Source organism: Typopeltis vanoorti, chromosome 5, assembly GCF_054136105.1.
Source record: "Typopeltis vanoorti isolate ZY-2024b chromosome 5, IOZ_Tvanoo_1.0, whole genome shotgun sequence".
Classification (NCBI taxonomy): domain Eukaryota; kingdom Metazoa; phylum Arthropoda; class Arachnida; order Uropygi; family Thelyphonidae; genus Typopeltis; species Typopeltis vanoorti.
In genome coordinates this window covers 160,085,349-160,106,114 of record NC_143553.1, presented here as the reverse complement: position 1 = coordinate 160,106,114, position 20,766 = coordinate 160,085,349, and the positions used below count along the sequence as shown (strand labels likewise).

General features: G+C 34.5%; 1 protein-coding gene across 1 annotated transcript in view; it reads right to left on the bottom strand.

The window, feature by feature from the left end:
* Nucleotides 1–20,766, bottom strand: part of LOC150107000 (uncharacterized) — an 89,462-nt gene that overhangs the window by 60,167 nt on the left and 8,529 nt on the right. The window contains exon 2 of the mRNA XM_090392878.1: nucleotides 13,117–13,324. Coding sequence (XP_090249004.1) covers nucleotides 13,117–13,324 — 208 coding nt within the window. The remainder of the gene's footprint in view (nucleotides 1–13,116; nucleotides 13,325–20,766) is intronic.

Below are 20,766 nucleotides of genomic sequence, written 5' to 3'. Positions count from 1 at the left end.
TTCATTCTGATATCTGCCCACATCAATAACTGATATTGCCTGCATTCAAGAAGATTATCCTTATATTTAGTGTAGAACACTATAACTACTCCCTCTTTTCCCTGATTGTTATTGCCGGAATATAACGTTTTGTATTTATTGTTTGTCTTATCTCATCAGTGTTTGTCTTTTTGTTTTATGTCACCCCTATTATGTCGATCTGGTACTTATCCAGTTCTTCAGCCAGCTCCATTTCTTTGCCATTGAGGCTTCTTATGTTGATAATACTGATCTTGAACTTTGATGATGTTGAGTTGGGATGTGTTTCAAGATCTGTTCCAGTAGCTGACTTTTTGCTGTTCACCCTGGTTCTCTTGCAAAAATAACGAGGCCTTGTTTAACTGAGCAATGACCTTGCCGGCATGAAATTCTGTCATGTTGTACCATTGTTTTACATTGTGGTTTATGCCAATAAGAATATAATTTGGTCAGCTAAATCCCAAATTGTCAGCCCATACTCATTTATTCAGTATCCAGGTAGACACCTAACAGGGTGCACCACAAGAAGGTGAGGACTGGACTTTAGATCAGAAGCCCTGGTCAGTTCTCTGCATTCCTTTAAAGGCTAGGTGGAGATCTCCTCTCAGTTATCTGATGATGTTGGAGTCTTGACAGATAGCAGATTAATTTGGAGGAAAAATGTCTATCTGAAGTTAGTAATGATGTAAATTTTCATGTGGTACTATCATAATATCCTGTACAATTCCTTAGAGTAAATTCCAGGAATTTGATGATGACAAGTTTTTTTTTAACTTGAAATAAACAAAAGAACATAAGTAATAGAAAAACCATTTCTGTAATAAATATTAATGTTACAAAGTATATTTTCAAAAAAATATACATCTATGTTGTTTTTACTGTTCTTCCTATTATCTACTGACTGCCTCTTCTTAGAATGGTTCTCATAACAAGGAATCGTTCTCCAAACAATGATAACAACTGAAAATATCATTAAAATATGATGAGGGCAGTCTGTCTTGGGAGAGTACATTTTTTTAATGTCAAGTAGAACTTTGAATAATTTTCATATATTAGAGAAAGGATAAAATCATCCATATGTTATGTTCAAAAACAGCAAACTAATATCTACATTGATACAGACTTCAAAAAAAGCTTTGACAAGTAATAACTGGTATATAAGCCTAGAATTAGTTTTGGTTTCTAGATGGTCTCTGATTAAGGATTACACTGAACTAAATAGCAATGTTTCAAACTTTTCATTTTATATTCTTGTTTTCATCCTTATTTTATCCATGCATGAGTAAACAAAAGTGTGAGTATGAAATATCTTCACAACTAAGCTACATGTATATAAGGAGTAGTTCATTTCACACCAAGTTGCTCTTAATACCCCCAACATGTACAGCATAACACGCTCCCATCTCAGGCACATATAATGTGTTACAGTGGAGATTACTGCCCATTGTCTCACCCATAAGTTAAATCTATGGAGCTAGATACTGATAGCTAATGCAATGGCAAAAGTTATATTTCAACATGAAAGTAGTAAAATTATCAGAATATTATTAAAATTCCCTGGATTAGAGTTACAGAAAGTGTTTCCAGAGGACTTGAAAGTACAACATCTCAGCAGAAATTTAAATTATACAAATAAAAAAGAACGTTGCTTAAGGGTTAAAAATAGATAACTGGGAGAAGGCCTTCACATAGCTTTTAACCCTGCAGAGGTCGCAGCTGATCTGACAGATACATGCAAATTGTTTATATAAATATTCTTACGCATATCCAGCGTATAGCTTGGAGGTCATGAGTAACTGTGCATTCATATATTACGAGTGATATTCCACATTGTTTATGCAGTCAGTTTTGATTTAACATGTGTTATGTAAAGATTTGTGATATTTCATAGTAAATTGTATCTGAGAGATACTGCGACCTCCGATGTCAGTATAGTTTGGTTTAGATTTTTTTTTTTCTTTGTTTCTTTGTTCAATAATTTCTAGATTGTAACTGAAAATAAATAAACCATCATGCATTATATATGCAGTGTTTTTTCTTTAAGTTTTATTGCATTTTAGCACATACTAGTAATGAATGTATCTCTCTGATACATGCAACCTATGCTGCAATTTTTTCGAGTGCGATCTCTGCAGGGTTAAGGAATGTGGAGAACCAAAAGAGCTTCTAATCTAATGTCCAACCCTCACCTTCACATGGTGTGTCCCATTAGTAGGTATGCACTGGATACTGAATGAGCAAGATGGGCTGGCAATTTGGGACTTAGCTGACCAAAATGTACTCTATTGTCTTAAATCATAAACATAATGATACAACATGATATGATTTCATGCCGAGTGGGGAATAGCCTGGTTAAACAAGGCCCCCACAATTTTCATTAGGGAACCATGTCAAACAGTGCAAAGTCAGCTACTGAACAAACACATCAGAAGAACTGAAGATAGAAACCATCAATGTAAGGAGTATCAATGGGAGAGAGATTGAACTTGCAGAAGAACCAGAAAAGTACTAGGTTAACAAAACAGATATCACTGAAACAAAGACTAAAACATGTGAGATCCTACTAAATAAACATAGGATGCTATATTTGGGTGATAATGATCAAGGAAACGAAGAGCAATGATAGCACTGAACATAACATGAAGAAAAACTTATTGAATGGAAGGCAATTTCAAGTAGTTAAGGGAGCAAACTTCAAAATGAAGAAACAGACAATGAAACTTATTTGTGCCAATTAAGATTCTCCTAAGGAAGTGAAGGAATTTTTTGAGTCATTAGAGAAGGCAGCTGACAAAGAAAAATGAAAAGCTTATCCTTGTTGGAGATCTAAACAGTAAAGTAGAAAATGAATCCCAGATATACAGAAATGTTTTGGGAAAATCTGGAGAAAAGGACAAGACTAATAATAATGGTAAGTACCTGCTGCATATATCTGTTCAGGATACCAACTACTCATTATACCACCATGTTCAAGCATAAAGATGTGCACAAGTTCGCATGGAGAGAAGATGCAAGAAATAAGAAAAACCTCATTGACTATGTTATTGTTGACAGCAATATCTTTATTGTGGTTCAGGATACAAGAATATACACAGGATTTGAAAATGGAAGAGATGTTCACTTAGTTTTATAGAGAATATAAAATGAATATTATATTGAAAAGAACAATATGAAGAAAATTTAAAAAAAAGAATTAAAGTTGAGCAGCTTTTACAGGTGATGACCTGTAGAATCAAAGCTATACATTTTTCAAGAAAAAATTAAACAGATTAAAAACAAGATCTAAACCTTGGAGTCTCGGTGGCAAACTTTGAAAAAAAAAAATATTGATTGATTGATTCAGCTAGGAAGGTATGTGGTGAAGTTGTCTGCAAGAATAGAAAAATAAGACACTGTGATGGACACAAGCAAAAGAAGAAAGGAATCCAAGGTGATAAAGATATTCCAGATATCTGGAGTAATTACTTTGAAAGACCGTTAAATGAAACAAGTACTGACAGAACAGTAGTAGTAGCAGAAAATATTCAAGAAATGTAAAGAGGATATATATGAACACTTAGATAAAGTTATCAAAAATCAAGAGCCGATGGTCTGAACAGAAGGTTGAATTCCAAATGGAGTAAGCTCTCACAGTTACCATCTATAAAAAGGGGAATAAAACTGAATGTGAGAATTACAGAAGAATTTCTCTACTAAGTGTTCCAAATAAGACTTATGCAAGCATACTTGAGGAAAGGCTGAGAAAAATTGTGGAAGAGAAACCTGAAGAGGAGCAAGTTAGGTTTAGGCTAAATAGCAGTTGCCACCATTAGATTTTGACAATGTGCCAAAAGAAAAGCATTTCAAATTAGTTTGATGTAAAATCAAGAGTAAAACATGGATGTTCACTACTGGCACTGTAATTCATCGATCTATGTGGATTGCAGTATATGCAGCGCATTAAAACTGATGTTCAAATCAGAGATATCAAACTTAATTCTTTGCTTTATGCAGATGATGTACTCCAAAACTGATAAAGTGCAAGTTTTCATGATTTTCCCCAACTAAATTAAATTACAGCTGTAACAAATTTGGCACAAAAATCAGCAATAAAAACTAGGAAAACAGGCATACATACGAAAAACTTCTACTACATTCTCAATGAAGAACCTATAGAACACGTAAGATATTTCAACTATTTACGCAGTTTTTAGTGAAGATGGGAATTAAGTATGGAGACGAAGAACAGAATAAGCAAAGCTGGTATATTGGGAAGCCAGTTGAATAAATCTGAAAGTATTAAGAGAGAAATTAGCAAAAACACTAAACTAGTAGTATATAAGACAGTGTTAAAGCCAATTTTAAGTTATGGATCTGAGAATTGTGTTAGAAATAAAGCACTTGATCAAAGCCTAGAGATCACAGATATAAGAATTCCAAGAAAAATTAGGAGCGTGATGGCATCAGTGGCACAGTCATATTAAAAGTGAATATGTTAAGAAGGCATTTGTCATTGTCAGCATTAAAGAATGTGTGAGCAGAGTTAATCTCAGTTCTGCTCATAATCTTTGTCATTGTCAGCATTAAAGAATGTGTGAGCAGAGTTAATCTAAGTTCTGCTCATAATCTAAGGAGTTATATAGTAACCTAAACAGAATCAGTGTTTTTATGCCAAAAAAGCCATTATAGCAGTAGACAAGGTAAGACAATCACAAACATCCAAGCATGCAGTGGGATTCGAACTATGACCTAAATTTGGAGAGCAGGTATGCAACCAACTAGTGTACCTGCTATCTAATCAGGAGGGTGAAAAGCAGGACCAAGCCCAGAGGAAGACCAAAATCTAGGTTAATTGATTCTGTCAGAAGTAAGCTAAAGATCAAAATATTAAACATAACAATTTTTCAATGCTGACAAGTAACAGAGTAATTTGGAGGAAAAGTGCTGATAGGAAATTATTAATCATGTGCTACTATCATAATATCCCGTACACCCCTTGAGGGTACACATCAGAAAATTGATGGTGACAAATAAAACAATTAAATTTTATTTAGAACTAGATCTGAAAAACAGCAGAAAATAATGCAATACAAGAAAGCAATCATTTCCTTTTTTTAAAAAAAAAAAAAACATTCTTCATATATATCCTTCATATATATAACAAATAATCATAACTGCATAGCAACAGATGGATCTCCAAAAACTCATTGACAGAGTATACATAGAAAGCCAAAGAATGGGAATAAATATAAACATCAACAAGACAAAATACATGATCATCAGCAAACATCCAGCCTCATCAATGAAACTGACATTCAATGGGAAAAATATTGATCAAGTGTCAAGATATAAATATCTTGGTTGCTGGCTTAATGAACGGTGGGATCCAGAAATAGATATAAAGACAAGGATTGAAGTTGCATGGCAGTCCTTCATGAAAATGAGAACACTATTCTGCAATAAAGACCTAAACATGGAAGTCAGATGCCGAATGCTGAAATGTTACGTGTGGTCTATTCTGCTCTATGGAGTTGAAACATGGACATTGAAGGCGACAACCATCAAGAAAATCGAAGCCCTTGAGATGTGGCTATACAGAAGAATGCTAAAGATATCATGGACAGAAAAAATTACCAATGAAGATGTCTTAAAATCCATTGGCAAAGCTAAACATCTTGTACAAATAATCAAGAAACGAAAAACATCATATCTTGGCCACATCATGAGAAACAGCAAATACCAACTTCTACAAACTATTTTGATAGGAAGAATTGGTGGCAAAGGAACTAGAGGAAGAAAAAGAATATCATGGTTTGACAACATTAAGACATGGACAGGAAAGAGCAGTGCACAACTGCTCAGATTAGCACAAGAGCACAGTTTGTTCGCCAAGATGGTCGCTGACCTTCGATAGAAGATAGCACAATAATAAGAAGAAGATTATACTCTAACCAAGTGAAAAATAAACTTTCAACATCTTTCTCTAAATCCAAAGTAATTTATTAAAAAAAGGGTGGCACACCATTTGGCAACTCCTATAGGTAGAGATGACCTGCTAAAGCTTCTGCCTGGTATCTCAACTTGGGCCTGGCTCCCACTGAAGAGACCTCAATAAAGGTCGAAACTGGTCTGGGTAGTGGCCCTTCCCTTAATGCATAACATTAGACATATCAGCAAGGAGATGTGTTTTGCATTATAGGAGATACTGAGACAGGAGTGCTGGTAACTTACTCCACCTTTGCAACGAGTTGCCCTGGTGTTGTACCACCTTACCCCAGTCCTGAAGATACTTCGGGCGCAAACTTTGTTTGCTCACACTTGGATAAAGGATTAAACTAAATTTATTATACTGCTTGTTTCATTTAGCAATTTTTCGAAGGAATTACTCCATACTTCAAGGATATCTTTTTCTCCCGTTTTCATGTCACCTTTATCATCTCTAACTCCTTTTACAGCACTCTTTCCTCCATTCCTAAGCTTCTTCAACAACCTCCAGAATATCTTCCCACCTTCTTGATATTTATTTTCTATGTTCTTGCCAAAGTTCTCCCATGACTTTTGTTTAGCTAGTTTTACACAGTGTTTGCTTTCTTACATTTGCCTCTGTATTCTCTTAGAGCTGACTTATTTGCCAGGAACTTTTGATATGCTTGTTTCTTTTCCTTCACTGCCTCTTTAACTTCCTGTGTCCACCATCAAGTTCTGATTTTTTTTATCCTTGTAGACAACCTCACTATATGCCTCTCTGGCTGAATCAATCAGGGTTTTCTTCAAGGCTTGCCACTGCATCTCCAATGTTTGGTTCCTGTTCTCAAACTCTTTCATTTTTTCAATAATCTTTGTGTATTTTAGTCTACAGTTCACATCTGAGAACTGCTCAACTTTTATTCGCTTTAAAACTTTCTTACATGTTATTCTTTTCAATATGAAATTCAATTTTATCCTGCTCAAGACTAAATAGTGATTACTTCCAATTTCAAATCCTCTGTACACTCTGGTGTCCTGCACCAGGGAGAAAACATCACTATCTACAATAACATAGTCAATGAGACTTTTCTTATTCCTTGCCTTTTCTCTCCATGTGAATTTGTGCACATTTTTATGTTGGAACATGGTGTTAGTAATAACCAGTCCATGTCCTGAACAGAAATCCAACAGATATTTGCCATTATTATTAGCTTAGCTCTTTTCTCCAAATTTTCCCAAAATATTTTTGTATGTCTGACAATCATTTCCTACTCTGCTATTCAGAACTCCAACAAGGACAAACTTTTCCTTTTTCATTGTGTCAGTTGCTTTGTCTAAAGAATCAAAAAATTCCCCTACTTCTACCTTAGTAGAACCTTCTGTGGGACCACAGGCACAAATAAGTCTCATTGTCCAGTTCCTCATTCTGATATTTGCCCACATCACTCTACTAGAGACTGCCTGCCATTGAACAAGATTAGCCTCGTATTTTGTGTCCAATACTATGGCTACTCCTTCTTTTCCTTGATTGTCACTGCCTGAATATAACATTTTGTATTTATTGCTCAGAACAATCTCACCAGTTTTGGTCTTTTTTGTTTCAGTCACCCCTATTATGTCAATCTGATACTTATTTAATTCCTCAGCTAGCTCCATTTCTTTGCCATTCAGGCTTCTTATATTGATAGTAGCGATCTTTAACTCTGGTGATGTTGAGTTGGGGTGTACTTTCAGATTTGGTCCAGTAGCTGACTTTTCGCTGTTCGCCCTGGTTGCCTGGCGAAAACAATGGGGGCCTTGTTTAATCGGGCAACGCCCCAGCCAGCATGAAATTTTGTCATGTTGTATCATCATTTTGTATATCGGTTTAAGCCAATAAGAATACAATTTGGTCGGCTAAATCCCAAATTGCCAGCCCATCCTCGTTTGTTCAGTATCCAGGTAGATACCCAACAGGGTGCACCACGAGAAGGTGAGGATTGGACAGTAGGTAAGAAGCTGTGGTCGATTTTCAGCATTCCTTTAAAGACTATGTGTAGGTCTCTTCTCAATTATACAGCTTTGACCTTTAAGAACCCCATATATATATATATATATATATATATATATATAAAGAAAGTGGATAACTTCAACATAATCATGACCGCATTAATTAAACTAATAAATTGGCTTCCTTACTTAGGCACTTCCCCTAACCGCTTGATGAATCTGGTCATGCAATTAAAACTGTACACATCATGGCTATGAGACAGATAGAATGAAACCTCACAATTCAATCCCTCATCCTCCCAAAGATATAGGAGCGATTGAAAATCCAGAAACCTAACTGGTTAATGCAGTCCCCAGCAAACCGCACTATTTCCCACACCTATGAATTAGCATAATATCAATATGCTCTCTCTTATACTTTGCAAGATGTTTTATAGGACAGTCAAGTCCACTGATAGCCTAACATACCAAATCAAATCATCACCTTCATCTATGTACAATAATGCTTGGTTTGGAGAAAAGCCTTCTTTATATTATGTTCCAGGAGTTCAAGAAAAATTAGCAAAACTTTTCCTAAAAATCTAAAGCACATGCCTTCAGAAGCGATAAGACAAAAGTCTATGATGGAACTGCCTATAAGAGGCAATTTCATCCCAGATTACTTCTTGGCTAGTAATTAGCAGGACTTGTCTCTAGAAAGATAAAGCCAGGCAGTTTAAAATGACAATTACCCTTGGCACAAAAAAGATATAAGCTATAAAAAAGAAAAATCTTAAGCATTGCTACTTGGAGCATAAGAGAATAGGATGCAAGGATGAGCAACTAGATCAATTAAAAGAAACACATTAAGATAAATAATAAATTTAATTTAATCCTTTATCCAAGTGTAAGCAACAAAGTTTGTGCCTTAAGTATTTTCAGGACTGAGGCAACTCATGTTAAAGGTGAACCAAGCTCTCATCACTACTTGTCTTAGTATCTCCCATAGTGCAAAGCACATCTCCTTGCAGGCATGTATAATGCTATGCACTAAGGGAATGCTTTAAGGCAGCACTTCCCAAACTGTAAGACACGGCCCGCTTGGGGGCAGTAGGTTTGTTGAGGGGGGACATGAAATAATGAAAAATTTTAAATCTTTTAAGAGCAGTAGGTTTGTTGAGGGGGGACATGAAATAATGAAAAATTTTAAATCTTTTAAGACTAAGTAGTTTTTTTTTTATCTTAAAAGAAACGTATTTAATTTTTTATTATTTCTTTTTTGTTATTTTTTATATTTTAATGGAAAAAATCACACATTGGTGCGGGATCACAAATTTTGCTTCATGCGTATTTCGCCGCCTAATGAATATTAGTAAAGATATGCTTATTCATATAAGTTTCATTTTGAAGCAGAAATTTAAGAATTGCAGATTCAAATATTTCACCTGATATTGGTGTAGCAGTATTGAAACACATCCATTCAATTGTTATTAAACTTCTTTTATGTTTTTAATTCTTTCTTTATTACTAATCGTTTTACATTTCATGTGCTTGTACTGCAAATGTACAATAACGATATATCTATCTATATAAAAATATGAGATAATGTGCCGTGTCAGTGTATGTAAGATGCTAAAAATGTAATATTTGCAATATTCGCTGCGTATGTTTTGTATTGAATATAAATATAATAAATATTATAATAATATATGTTATTATTATAATATTACGATTATTTATTATTTACTATATATTAAGATTTATTTCGAGGGAGGCCATGTATTTTAATATATTTTAATTTTTCCAAAGGGGGCCCTGACATCCAGAAGTTTGGGAAGCACTGCTTTAAGGGATATGCGTTAAGTAAGCAAACAAAGTTTGCTTACACTTGGATAAAGGATTAAACTAAATTTATTATAATCTAACCAAGTGGGGGGAAAAAATTTCCAATATTAAGATAAATGTAATTCCTGAAACAAAAAGGATAACAAGACCTCAAATTAATTGATAACTACATACATTTTTTTCTGTGATATAGATGATAACAAGAGAGTATGGACAATCTTGATTCTAATAGTTCAAAAATTACCTGAAAATAGAATTGATTGAAAATAACAGATGGAAACTGAAATAGGAAATGGTAAACAAAATAGTGAAAAAGTGGCTCTTTTATTAATATAATTAATAAATAACATAAAACACACGTGTTGAAAAGATTATTTTACTGATTAATAATAAAATAATAACTTGATGTTTCAACCCCTGTATTGAGGTCATCATCATCAGGATACATGTGTATAAGAACCAAGTTCCATGTTGTTACACTCTATACAGGTAAATTACATCTATGTTGTTAACTAATCTTTTTTCTTAGCTTGCCCTCTAGTGATTAAAAAAAAAAAAAATCACCAATAAAAACTACAATAAACTTTGCTAAAGTCCTCATGTATTAGGATTCTTCTGGAATTATACAGTTTATATTGTTATATTATGATTATCTTCTGGATTTGTACAGTACAGGTTGCTATTGAATGTTCAGGAAAAAAAAAATTTTTTTTTTCAGAACAGGCTGTCTCTCCTTCTCAGTTTACCGCAAACCTACACACACAGGCCAGTACATACACAAAACTTATCACCACCCAACACAAAAACTAGGGGTCATAAGCACCCTGAAACACAGAGCTCAAACCATTTGTTCAAATGAACAAGCTCTTAACCATGAATATGAGACCATCAAACATACCTTTATAAAAAATGGATACAATATAAAAACCATTCACAAGATCATCCACAAAGAAACCACTAATAACAAAAGAGATTTCAAGAATGCTATTGCTATACCATATGTTAGAGGCATTTCAGAAAAAATAGACAGAACACTACACAAATACAACATCAAAACCATCTTTAAACCCCGACAAATTAAGACACCTACTCAGTTCTTCCAAGGATCCCCTGCCACACCCAGGGGTTTACAAAATAGATTGCACATGTTAGATTCCATACATAGGTGAAATAGGGTGAACCATCCCAATCAGAAAGGATGAACACAAGCGACACATCAAATACCTCCATTTTGGAAAAACTGGCCTTTCTGACCACGCACATACCACAGGATTGATTGGAAAGGTACACCGCACCAAAACCTGGTTCGACCAGAAATTCAAGGAAGCATGTGAAATGCTCAAACATGATCTGAATCTGAATAAAAATGATGGTCTAACCATTCCAAGAATGTGGAGGACTCATCTGCAACCTTCATAGCAACCACGAAGAAAAATCTCAATACAAGACTTGGTGAAGTGTTTTTTTTTTTTTTTTTTTTTCCCCCCCCTGAACATTCAATAGCAACCTGTACTGTACAAATCCAGAAGATAATCATAATATAACACTATAAACTGTATAATTCCAGAAGAATCCTAGTATGTGAGGACTTTAGCAGAATTTATTGTAGTTTTTAGTTTTATTATTTTTTTTTATCACTAGAGGGCAGGCTAAGAAAAAAGATTAGTTAACAACATAGATGTAATTTACCTGTATAGAGTGCAACAACATGTAGCTTGGTTCTTATACACATGTATCCTTCTGATGATGACCTCAATACAGGGGTTGAAACGTCAAGTTATTATTTTATTATTAATCAGTAAAATAATCGTTTCAACACACGTGTTTTGTGTCCCTAAATTCATGAATATGAGTGCTGATCACCGTGTAACCTTAAAAGAAAGAGTAGTTATCAATACATTCAACAATGACCAGTGGAAACTGCATGTACATGATTTAGAGCACCATGGTTTTGATTTGAAAGTCACACTAAAGATGTCCTTGATACTAGGACAAAAATTTTATTCTAATTAAAATATATACATTTATTTAAATATTAGCAAAACAAGTGTTCTCTGCCAGGTTGGCAGGAAAACGACCCAGAGGAAGACCAAGATATAGGTGAATTGATACAGTACAAAGTGCCTTAGAGGATAGAAATATAAGATCTGATAATGTTGGAGTCTTGACAAGTAACAGACTGATTTGGAGGAAAATTGTAGATAGGAAGTTAGTAATGATGTAATTTTTTCATGTAGTACTGTCATATCCTGTACACCCCTTGAGGGTACATGGCAGGAATTTGATGATGATGATGAAATATATACATAATAAGGCAAATCCATTTTATGTTATTTATTAATTATCATGCCTTACATTCCTATTCATCACATTATTTAAGAAATATAGACATGGTGTTGTCTAAGATGGATCCACTTTAGTGAGTTTTACGATTCCACTGATCTAGAAAGAATAGTAGCAGAGAATAAAAGTAAGGTTTTTTGTATCCCAGTAGCAAGAGTTTATGCAGTGCCTCAAAGGACAATGAATATGCAGATAGTGAACGATTTTAAGCTGGAATATGATAAATTTGTGAGATTTAGAGCAGATCTGAACAGATGGCCAGCCAGGCTGGCCGAGTGGTTAGTGTATCCGCTCTCCAGCCAAAAGGCTGCAGATTCAAATCCTGCTGTGGGCATGGATGTTTGTCATTGTCTTTGGAAATACTAGTGGTGGTGGTCGGTGGTAGATAGCATTGGTGTAGTTGCGATCAGTTGGTGGATTGAGTAGCAGAGATAGAGTTGTAGAGCAGGTCCCCTCCCTCGATGAGTCATTGGACTCCCTGGAGGTGTCTAATAATAATAATAATAATCTATGATAAATCTCTTGAATCCCATAATAATAATTCCATCCAATCTGGAAAGTGTTATTGCTTTGTATCATTTCAAAATGTTTTGTTGGATTTTGTCACTAATAATAATACTCTGTTTACCTTGACAAATACTCAAATACCAAATTTCAATAAAATTTATCCAGACAGTCTTTAAATAATATGCATACAGATGGCAAAAATACATGTAATAGGTTTACATCAATACAACCCAATATTTCTTTTCTTTTTTTAATTTTACTCATAAAACCCCTCTTAAACACTTTCATTTTTACAATAAGTAAAAATGAACGTGTTTAAGAGAAGTATTTATGTGCACAGCAAAGCTTACTGTTACTTAACAAGCAATGCATCCCAGTACACACATTTAACCATAAAATTAATAATTACTTTAAAAAAGGACAGACAGTATAACCTTCTTTTTAATTTTAAATATATATCATATATCAACAATAACCACAGATGCTTACCAATATGTACATATCTCTTTTGAGAACAACTACACAATGCAGGTCTAATATTTGTTCTCACTTGCATAGTTGACGCACCACATCTAGCACGCCAAAGAACGTCGGCTTTTTCCGGACTCCAGCCAGGAAATATTTTTATCTCATCTTCATTATTATCCCATTCCAGAGCTGTTGTAAAAACTGTATTTTCCGGAGTGAAATTGTCAGCCTAAACCGAAGTAAAATAAATTGCTTTTGAGGGCGGGAATTAGATACTATAATTTCCTAAGATGAGAGAAAAAAAAATCTCCTACCTATTAAACCCAATTTTTCTATCATCTTATGTAATATATAGTGGTTGAAAAACAACATTTATCACTATAATTTCCTGTTTTGTAAAACTGCATATTAAAAAAAGTTATGTTTACATGTTCAGGGCATACAGAAGCTAGAAGTTTGTGCTTTGCTTTTTCTGTAAGGCATAAACAGAAATACAATTAAGTATTGCTATCACCCATATATTACAGTATAGTGAGCTACATGATATGATTCACTGTAGGCCAGAGACAAAATCATGGGTGAGAATAATTATATACTACAGAAAATAAAACTCAAATATCAACCTTGTACATGAGAGGTTACAAAACCAATAACAGCAGTGGATGCATGATTAGGGAGGAAGAGGGAAATATGAACAGATTTTCTTGAATAGATGGAGGCCACAGTCTTTGGGGCAAAAATAGAGGCAGATGGAATTGAAAAATAAAATAAAAATAAAATAAAATAGAGGCAGATTAAAATGAAAGAGGAAGGTGAAAGATAGTTCAATGTGCATATTGCTAAACTGTGTACAGATGTTGACCAGCAATTGAGCAGCCTTCTGTAGTAGCAAAATTAGGAAAAACAAAATTATATTCTACAGTATATAAAATGGGTTGCCAAAATGTGCTATAACTTTTGACACACTCCTAAAATCTTTAATAAGAATTATGGTGACCATTCCACAAAATTTCCTAAAACATTCTGTACCATACAAAAGCACTTATCAGTGTGCTTTTGCATGGTACAAAAGCACTTATCAAAGAAGCAAAGCATGATGAAATTATATACTGCAATAATTCAGTTCTGGCTGGATGGAATTTCAAAAAATCTAGAATATGAGACAAACAAAAGTCTATATGGTTCAATACTGCTTTCAAAACAGATAATTTTAAATGGCATAATTACTAGAAGTAACAATTCAGCAATGCCTGAGTGAAATTTAATGAAATGATACAATAAAGATGTATATCTTAAAAAAAAAAAAAAAAACAGAGAGGGAGAAAGCAAGTACTAGTCATGTCTTAAGATCACCGTCTCCCAAATCTTAGGCAAATTTATACAGCCATATTTGTTAAGATTCGGAGTATGTTTCAGGGCTTCTGTTGCTTCTAAGAACAATCTCTCTGACTTGTAAACACTTCTGTGCAGTACTTTTCTTTTCTTCCAGTTGATCCTGTGTGCAGGGGTATCCAAAGCATAGTCTGTTTGGCCCAACTTGCCATAGTGCCAGATGTATCTTCTATGTTTACTGATGCAGATGTCCACAGTTCTTCCTGTTTGCCCGTAGTAAGCTTGATCACACGAGCAGGGTACTTCGTAGACTCCTGGATGTGATAAAGGAGAAATGCTGTCCTTGGGTGAATGGATGAGAGTTGCTAATTTGACACGTGGTCTGAATATGGTGCATAGTTCATGTTTATTGAGAACTCTAGATATCTTTTCCTATGTGCCCTTAATGTATAGGATAGTGACTGTTCTGTTGTAGTTCTCTGTGGTAGATAGTGGGAGAGGTTTCTTGGGAACATTTAGTATTTTGTTTATCTTGTGGGGATTATAGCCATTGGCTAAGAAGGTGTGGCATAAGCCAGTTCAGCAGCAACAGCATTATCATTGGAACAGATTGCTCTCACTCTATGGGTTAGCATTTTTAAGATACCATACTGTTGAGAAAGGTGATGGTGTGATGATTTGTGTAAATATCTCCCTGCGTGTGTGGGTTTTCTAAAAACTGAGAATGATAAGCATCCATCTGGAAGATGTGCAATTAGTGTATCCAGGAAGGGCAGATAGTTATTAGCTTCCATTAAATTGTAAAGTGGATTTTTGGGTGTTGGCTATTTAAATACACTAAGAATGCATCCAATGTGCCTGGGCCATGTGTCTTTGTGTTGTTGCTACAATTTTTCAAACTAGACCCATTATTACACCATGCTGTTGTAGTCTTGCATACTGTGACAAACTGTGTTTTGTGCTCTGAAGATGCTGGTTATAACACCAACGAAATATCAGCAATAAGTCAATAAATAATTATTTACTTATTTTTCTGTGTTCTGATATATTACCATCAAAATTAGTCAACATGTACAACGAACACATAAGCCTTTCTACACCAAATCTATTACTGCCATTGTGAAAGTTCTCAACAAAAATACAAATGAAAATTCAACACTGAACAATTTCAATGTAAACAATTATAAGAACAGGCTAAAATGTTCATCAGCCAAAATGCATATGGTGCTGATTAATAATTTTCTTTGGAAAACTAGCCTTAGTTTCAAACAAGCAAACAATGGAATAGTGTCAAAATTAAAGAGATCTCAAAAGTGGTTAACATGAATTACACAGTCCAACACAATTTTTGCTGACTTTTATATCAGACTTGTTTTTTACTAATTTGGGTGCGCTGATTTCAAATATCAAACCCATTTTTCTCTATCACGTCAGGTTTTTCCTCTATGGCATTTTCTTTTTGCTAATTTGTATGTTTTTGATAGTTTTAAGGAAGCAGTACTATTTAGAGGATCAAAAAAATCGATTTTTTAATATTATTCTATGAAAGTATGTACTTTTAAAAATCTGTTCCTAACTTTTTATCAAGAAATTCGAAAAATTCCCAAAGATATAGCCTATTCAAAGCGGTGTGCAGATCAGAATTGGAGCACTCACTGCTCTCGCTTGTTAGTAAACGAATAAATGCGCAAGAACCTGCAACGGCACGTACTGGCGCTTTGAATGCGAGAGAGGCCGATAATTAGATACATAACTACTTAACAATATTCATTAAAAATTACAAGAATATTTATAAAAAAAATAACAATTTTACACATGAGTTTCAGGGAATAAATTTTTGTTTGTAGCAATTTCTGCTGTGTGTTCTGTTTTGGCAATCCCTTTGAATACTCCAACAGCAGTCGGCCATCATGTGAGAATCCCATCTTCCTTGGTACCGATCTTCCATAGTTTTTAAGTCTTGATGAAATCTTTCGCCTTGTTCATCGCTTACAGCACCTAAATTCTCAGGAAATCTATCAAGATGACTGTATAGGAAATGAAGCTTTATGCTCATGTTGCAACCTAGGCGCTGGAAATTTTCAAGCATTGTTTCCACTAGATCTTTGTAATTGCACGCTTTTTTGTTTCCAAGAAAATTATTCGCAACCATCGTAAATGAAGTCCAGGCCTCTTTCTCACTTTCGTTCATAGAGTTGATGAAATTTGGGTCTCTCATTAAAGTTCTAATTTGCGGTCCATCAAATACACCGGCTTTAATTTTTTTCATAACTAAGTCGTGGAAATTTTTCACTTATGTATTGGAAACAATCACCTTGTAAATCTAAAGCTTTAACATACTACTTCATAAGACCTAGTTTGATGTGTACAGGTGGAAAAATGATTTTTTCTCTGTCGATTAAAGGTTGATTTATAACATTCTGTTCTCCAACATTTAAGGATATTCTAAGAGGCCAATGTTTCTGACTCCAGTGTTGGTTTCTAGCTCGACTATCCCAGAAGCATAGAAAACACAGAAACTTTGTATATCCTCTTTGAAAGCCAAGTAAAAAGTTTCACCATTTTAAGATCCACACAGATGATCCAGTTATGGTCTGTACATTTTAATAACTTCAGAACCTTTTTAATGTCCTCATATGTTTCCTTTAAGTGGACTGAAGAGCCAATAGGAATTGAGCCATATACATTCCCGTTGTGTAGTATGACACACTTGAGACTTCTGCTTGAACTGTCGATAAATAAACGCCACTCATTTGGATGATATTGTACAACACTCATTTCAGTTAGTAAACCTTGACACATTGTTACAGTAAACAAACCCACACTCGTGTTTAAAATATTGTACAAGATTACTTTCCCTGCTATGATAAAAAGTTATCTTCGTATCTTGCTCCAGTAAGTTTTTTTCATTTAATCTTGAAGCTAACAATTCCGATGATTCCTCTGATAGGCCCAAATCTCTTACTAAGTCATTCTATTCTGCTTGAGAAAAATGTTGCGGTTCAGAACTAGAAATTAAATTTTCATTGTCTAAATCAACATCCGGGTCTTGCTCCTCAAGAACATCTGGCATATTCCGATCATGCTCGTTCTCAAGTAAAGGAAGTCCTTTATAAATTGGCACGGCTATTTCATTGGAATGAGCAACTGGCCGAATTGCTGAGTCGAGATTTGGATACACAATTTTTTTCTTATTCTTCTTATTATAACCAGAAGTCTGAACTAAACAAAAATAGCAATCATCTATGTGATTTTTCGGTTCACACCAAATCATTGGAATGCCAAAAGCTAATTTTTTGCGTTTTCCCTTGCTCCACTGTCATAAATTTTCTACACGACTTACACAATTTATTTGGAGCCCATGAATTGTCCTGATCTGCAAGTTTTACGTCAAAGTATGCAAAGTACACTTTCTTAACAAAATCAGTGATATTTGTCCTTTGACTGGGAACAGTAAAGCTGCCACAAATGTAGCAGAAGGAATCTACACTATCGACACATTTTCGAGTAGTAGACATGATGTATTTTCTTCACTGCCGACTAACATGCAATTAACAAGACAAAAAAAAAACCAGAGACTTTATTGAAAAGTTATAAGCGCTCATCATACTTTCACGATCGATTAACGATTGACTGATTTCGATCATTCTTTGTCCACTATGACACATATAGCATTCATTTGTTTTAGGCAGTTGTCATCGCCTACTTTTCATCACCTAAATGTATCAGATCAGTTATCGACCTCTCTCGCATTCAAAGCACCAGTACGTGCCGTTGCAGGTTCTTACGCATTTATTCGTTTACTAACAAGTGAGAGCGGTGAGCGCTCCAATTCTGATCTGCACACCACTTTGAATAATAGGCTATATCTTCAGGAATTTTTCGAATTTCTTGATAAAAAGTTAGGAACAGATTTTTAAAAGTGCATAGTTTCAGAAAATAATATTAAAAAATCGATTTTTTTGATCCTCTAAATAGTACTGCCTCCTTAAAACTATCAAAAACTTACAAATTAGCAAAAAGAAAATGCCATAGAGGAAAAACCTGACATGATAGAGAAGAATGGGTTTGATATTTGAAATCAGCGCACCCAAATTAGTAAAAAACAAGTGTCAGATCATAATCAGCAGAAAAATTTTTTTTTTTGTTGGCCAGTGTTATTTATTGTCCATTTTTCTTAGAAAATGATTTGAAATTATTTTTAAATATTACTGCCATTGTGAAAGTTCTCAACAAAAATACAAATGAAAATTTTTCAGCACTGAACAATTTCAATGTAAACAATTATACGAACATCAATGTAAACAATTATAAGAACATGCTAAAATAGAAATACACTTTTATTAATACAGACCAGTATTTTACAAATAAACATTTATTAAAACCTACCAGTTTCGCCAGCAAACTGTCTGGCTTTTTCAAGGTATTACGGAGATATGAAAGTAAATGCAAATTAAAAGGAACATAAAAAACGTTGTAAACCAAACTAGTATCTATGGTTACACGTTTCGCATGACAAAGATGGCTTATTGTTCTTATTCATTATCACGCATGCGTGTTTGTTGTAGACTTGTAATGTGATTACTGGCTAGCTGTAGTTCAGATTGATTGAGAGAGAGGATCAAGTTTTTCCACGAACTGTTGAGAATTATACCCTGATTTCTGTTGAGGTTTCCGCCGGTTATTAGTACTATTGTGGCTTCCTTAAATACACGATGCCTGTAGTCGTCATCGAGATATGGCATGGAGCTGTTTTGCCAATCTATCGTGTGGTTAGACGTGCAGAAATGATGTGCTAAGCCGGAAGAAATGCTTCTGTTGTGGTTTACATCACCAACATGTTCTTTTTGTCTAATTTCTAAACTTCGTGAAGTTTGTCCAATGTAGGCAAGACCACAGGAGCAGGGAATGTAATATACTCCTGGATATTTGTAGAACGGAACTTTATCTTTTGGAGATCCTAAAACTTGTCTGATGTTGGTGGTTGGTTTGAAGACCACTCTGATGTTGTTGGCTCTTAGTATTCTTGCTATTTGATAAGAAATTGACTTGATGAAAGGTATCACTACAGTAGAAACGTGCTGACGGTGGGATTCTTCTTGTCTGGGGTTGTCATTATATAGATATTTTTTGATGATATTTTGAGGGTATCCATTTTGTGAGCCAACACATTATCACAAAATGGATACCCTCAAAACATCATCAAAAAATATCTATACAATGACAACCCCAGACAAGAAGAATCCCACCGTCAGCACGTTTCTACTGTAGTGATACCTTTCATCAAGTCAATTTCTTATCAAATAGCAAGAATACTAAGAGCCAACAACATCAGAGTGGTCTTCAAACCAACCACCAACATCAGACAAGTTTTAGGATCTCCAAAAGATAAAGTTCCGTTCTACAAATATCCAGGAGTATATTACATTCCCTGCTCCTGTGGTCTTGCCTACATTGGACAAACTTCACGAAGTTTAGAAATTAGACAAAAAGAACATGTTGGTGATGTAAACCACAACAGAAGCATTTCTTCCGGCTTAGCACATCATTTCTGCACGTCTAACCACACGATAGATTGGCAAAACAGCTCCATGCCATATCTCGATGACGACTACAGGCATCGTGTATTTAAGGAAGCCACAATAGTACTAATAACCGGCGGAAACCTCAACAGAAATCAGGGTATAATTCTCAACAGTTCATGGAAAAACTTGATCCTCTCTCTCAATCAATCTGAACTACAGCTAGCCAGTAATCACATTACAAGTCTACAACAAACACGCATGCGTGATAATGAATAAGAACAATAAGCCATCTTTGTCACGCGAAACGTGTAACCATAGATACTAGTTTGGTTTACAACGTTTTTTATGTTCCTTTTAATTTGCATTTACTTTCATATCTCCGTAATACCTTGAAAAAGCCAGACAGTTTGCTGGCGAAACTGGTAGGTTTTAATAAATGTTTATTTGTAAAATACTGGTCTGTATTAATAAAAGTGTATTTCTATATATAAAAACGACCAAAAATGTATACCTTGAACATGCTAAAATGTTCATTAGCACAAATGCATATGGTGCTGAATAATAATTTTCTTTGGAAAACTAGCCTTAGTTTCAAAAGTGATTAACATGAATTATTTATTGTCCATTTTTCTTAAAAAATTATTTGAAATTATTTTAAAATAATAATATGATCTTTATAGTCTTCTAGAATAGTTACAAATACAAATTAAGAAATGTGCAATAAAGGCACATTAATATGACTTGCAGACAGCATATAGTAATGTGCAAGAACATGTCCATTGATGCTGCAGTCATTGTACTGATCTTTAAAAAG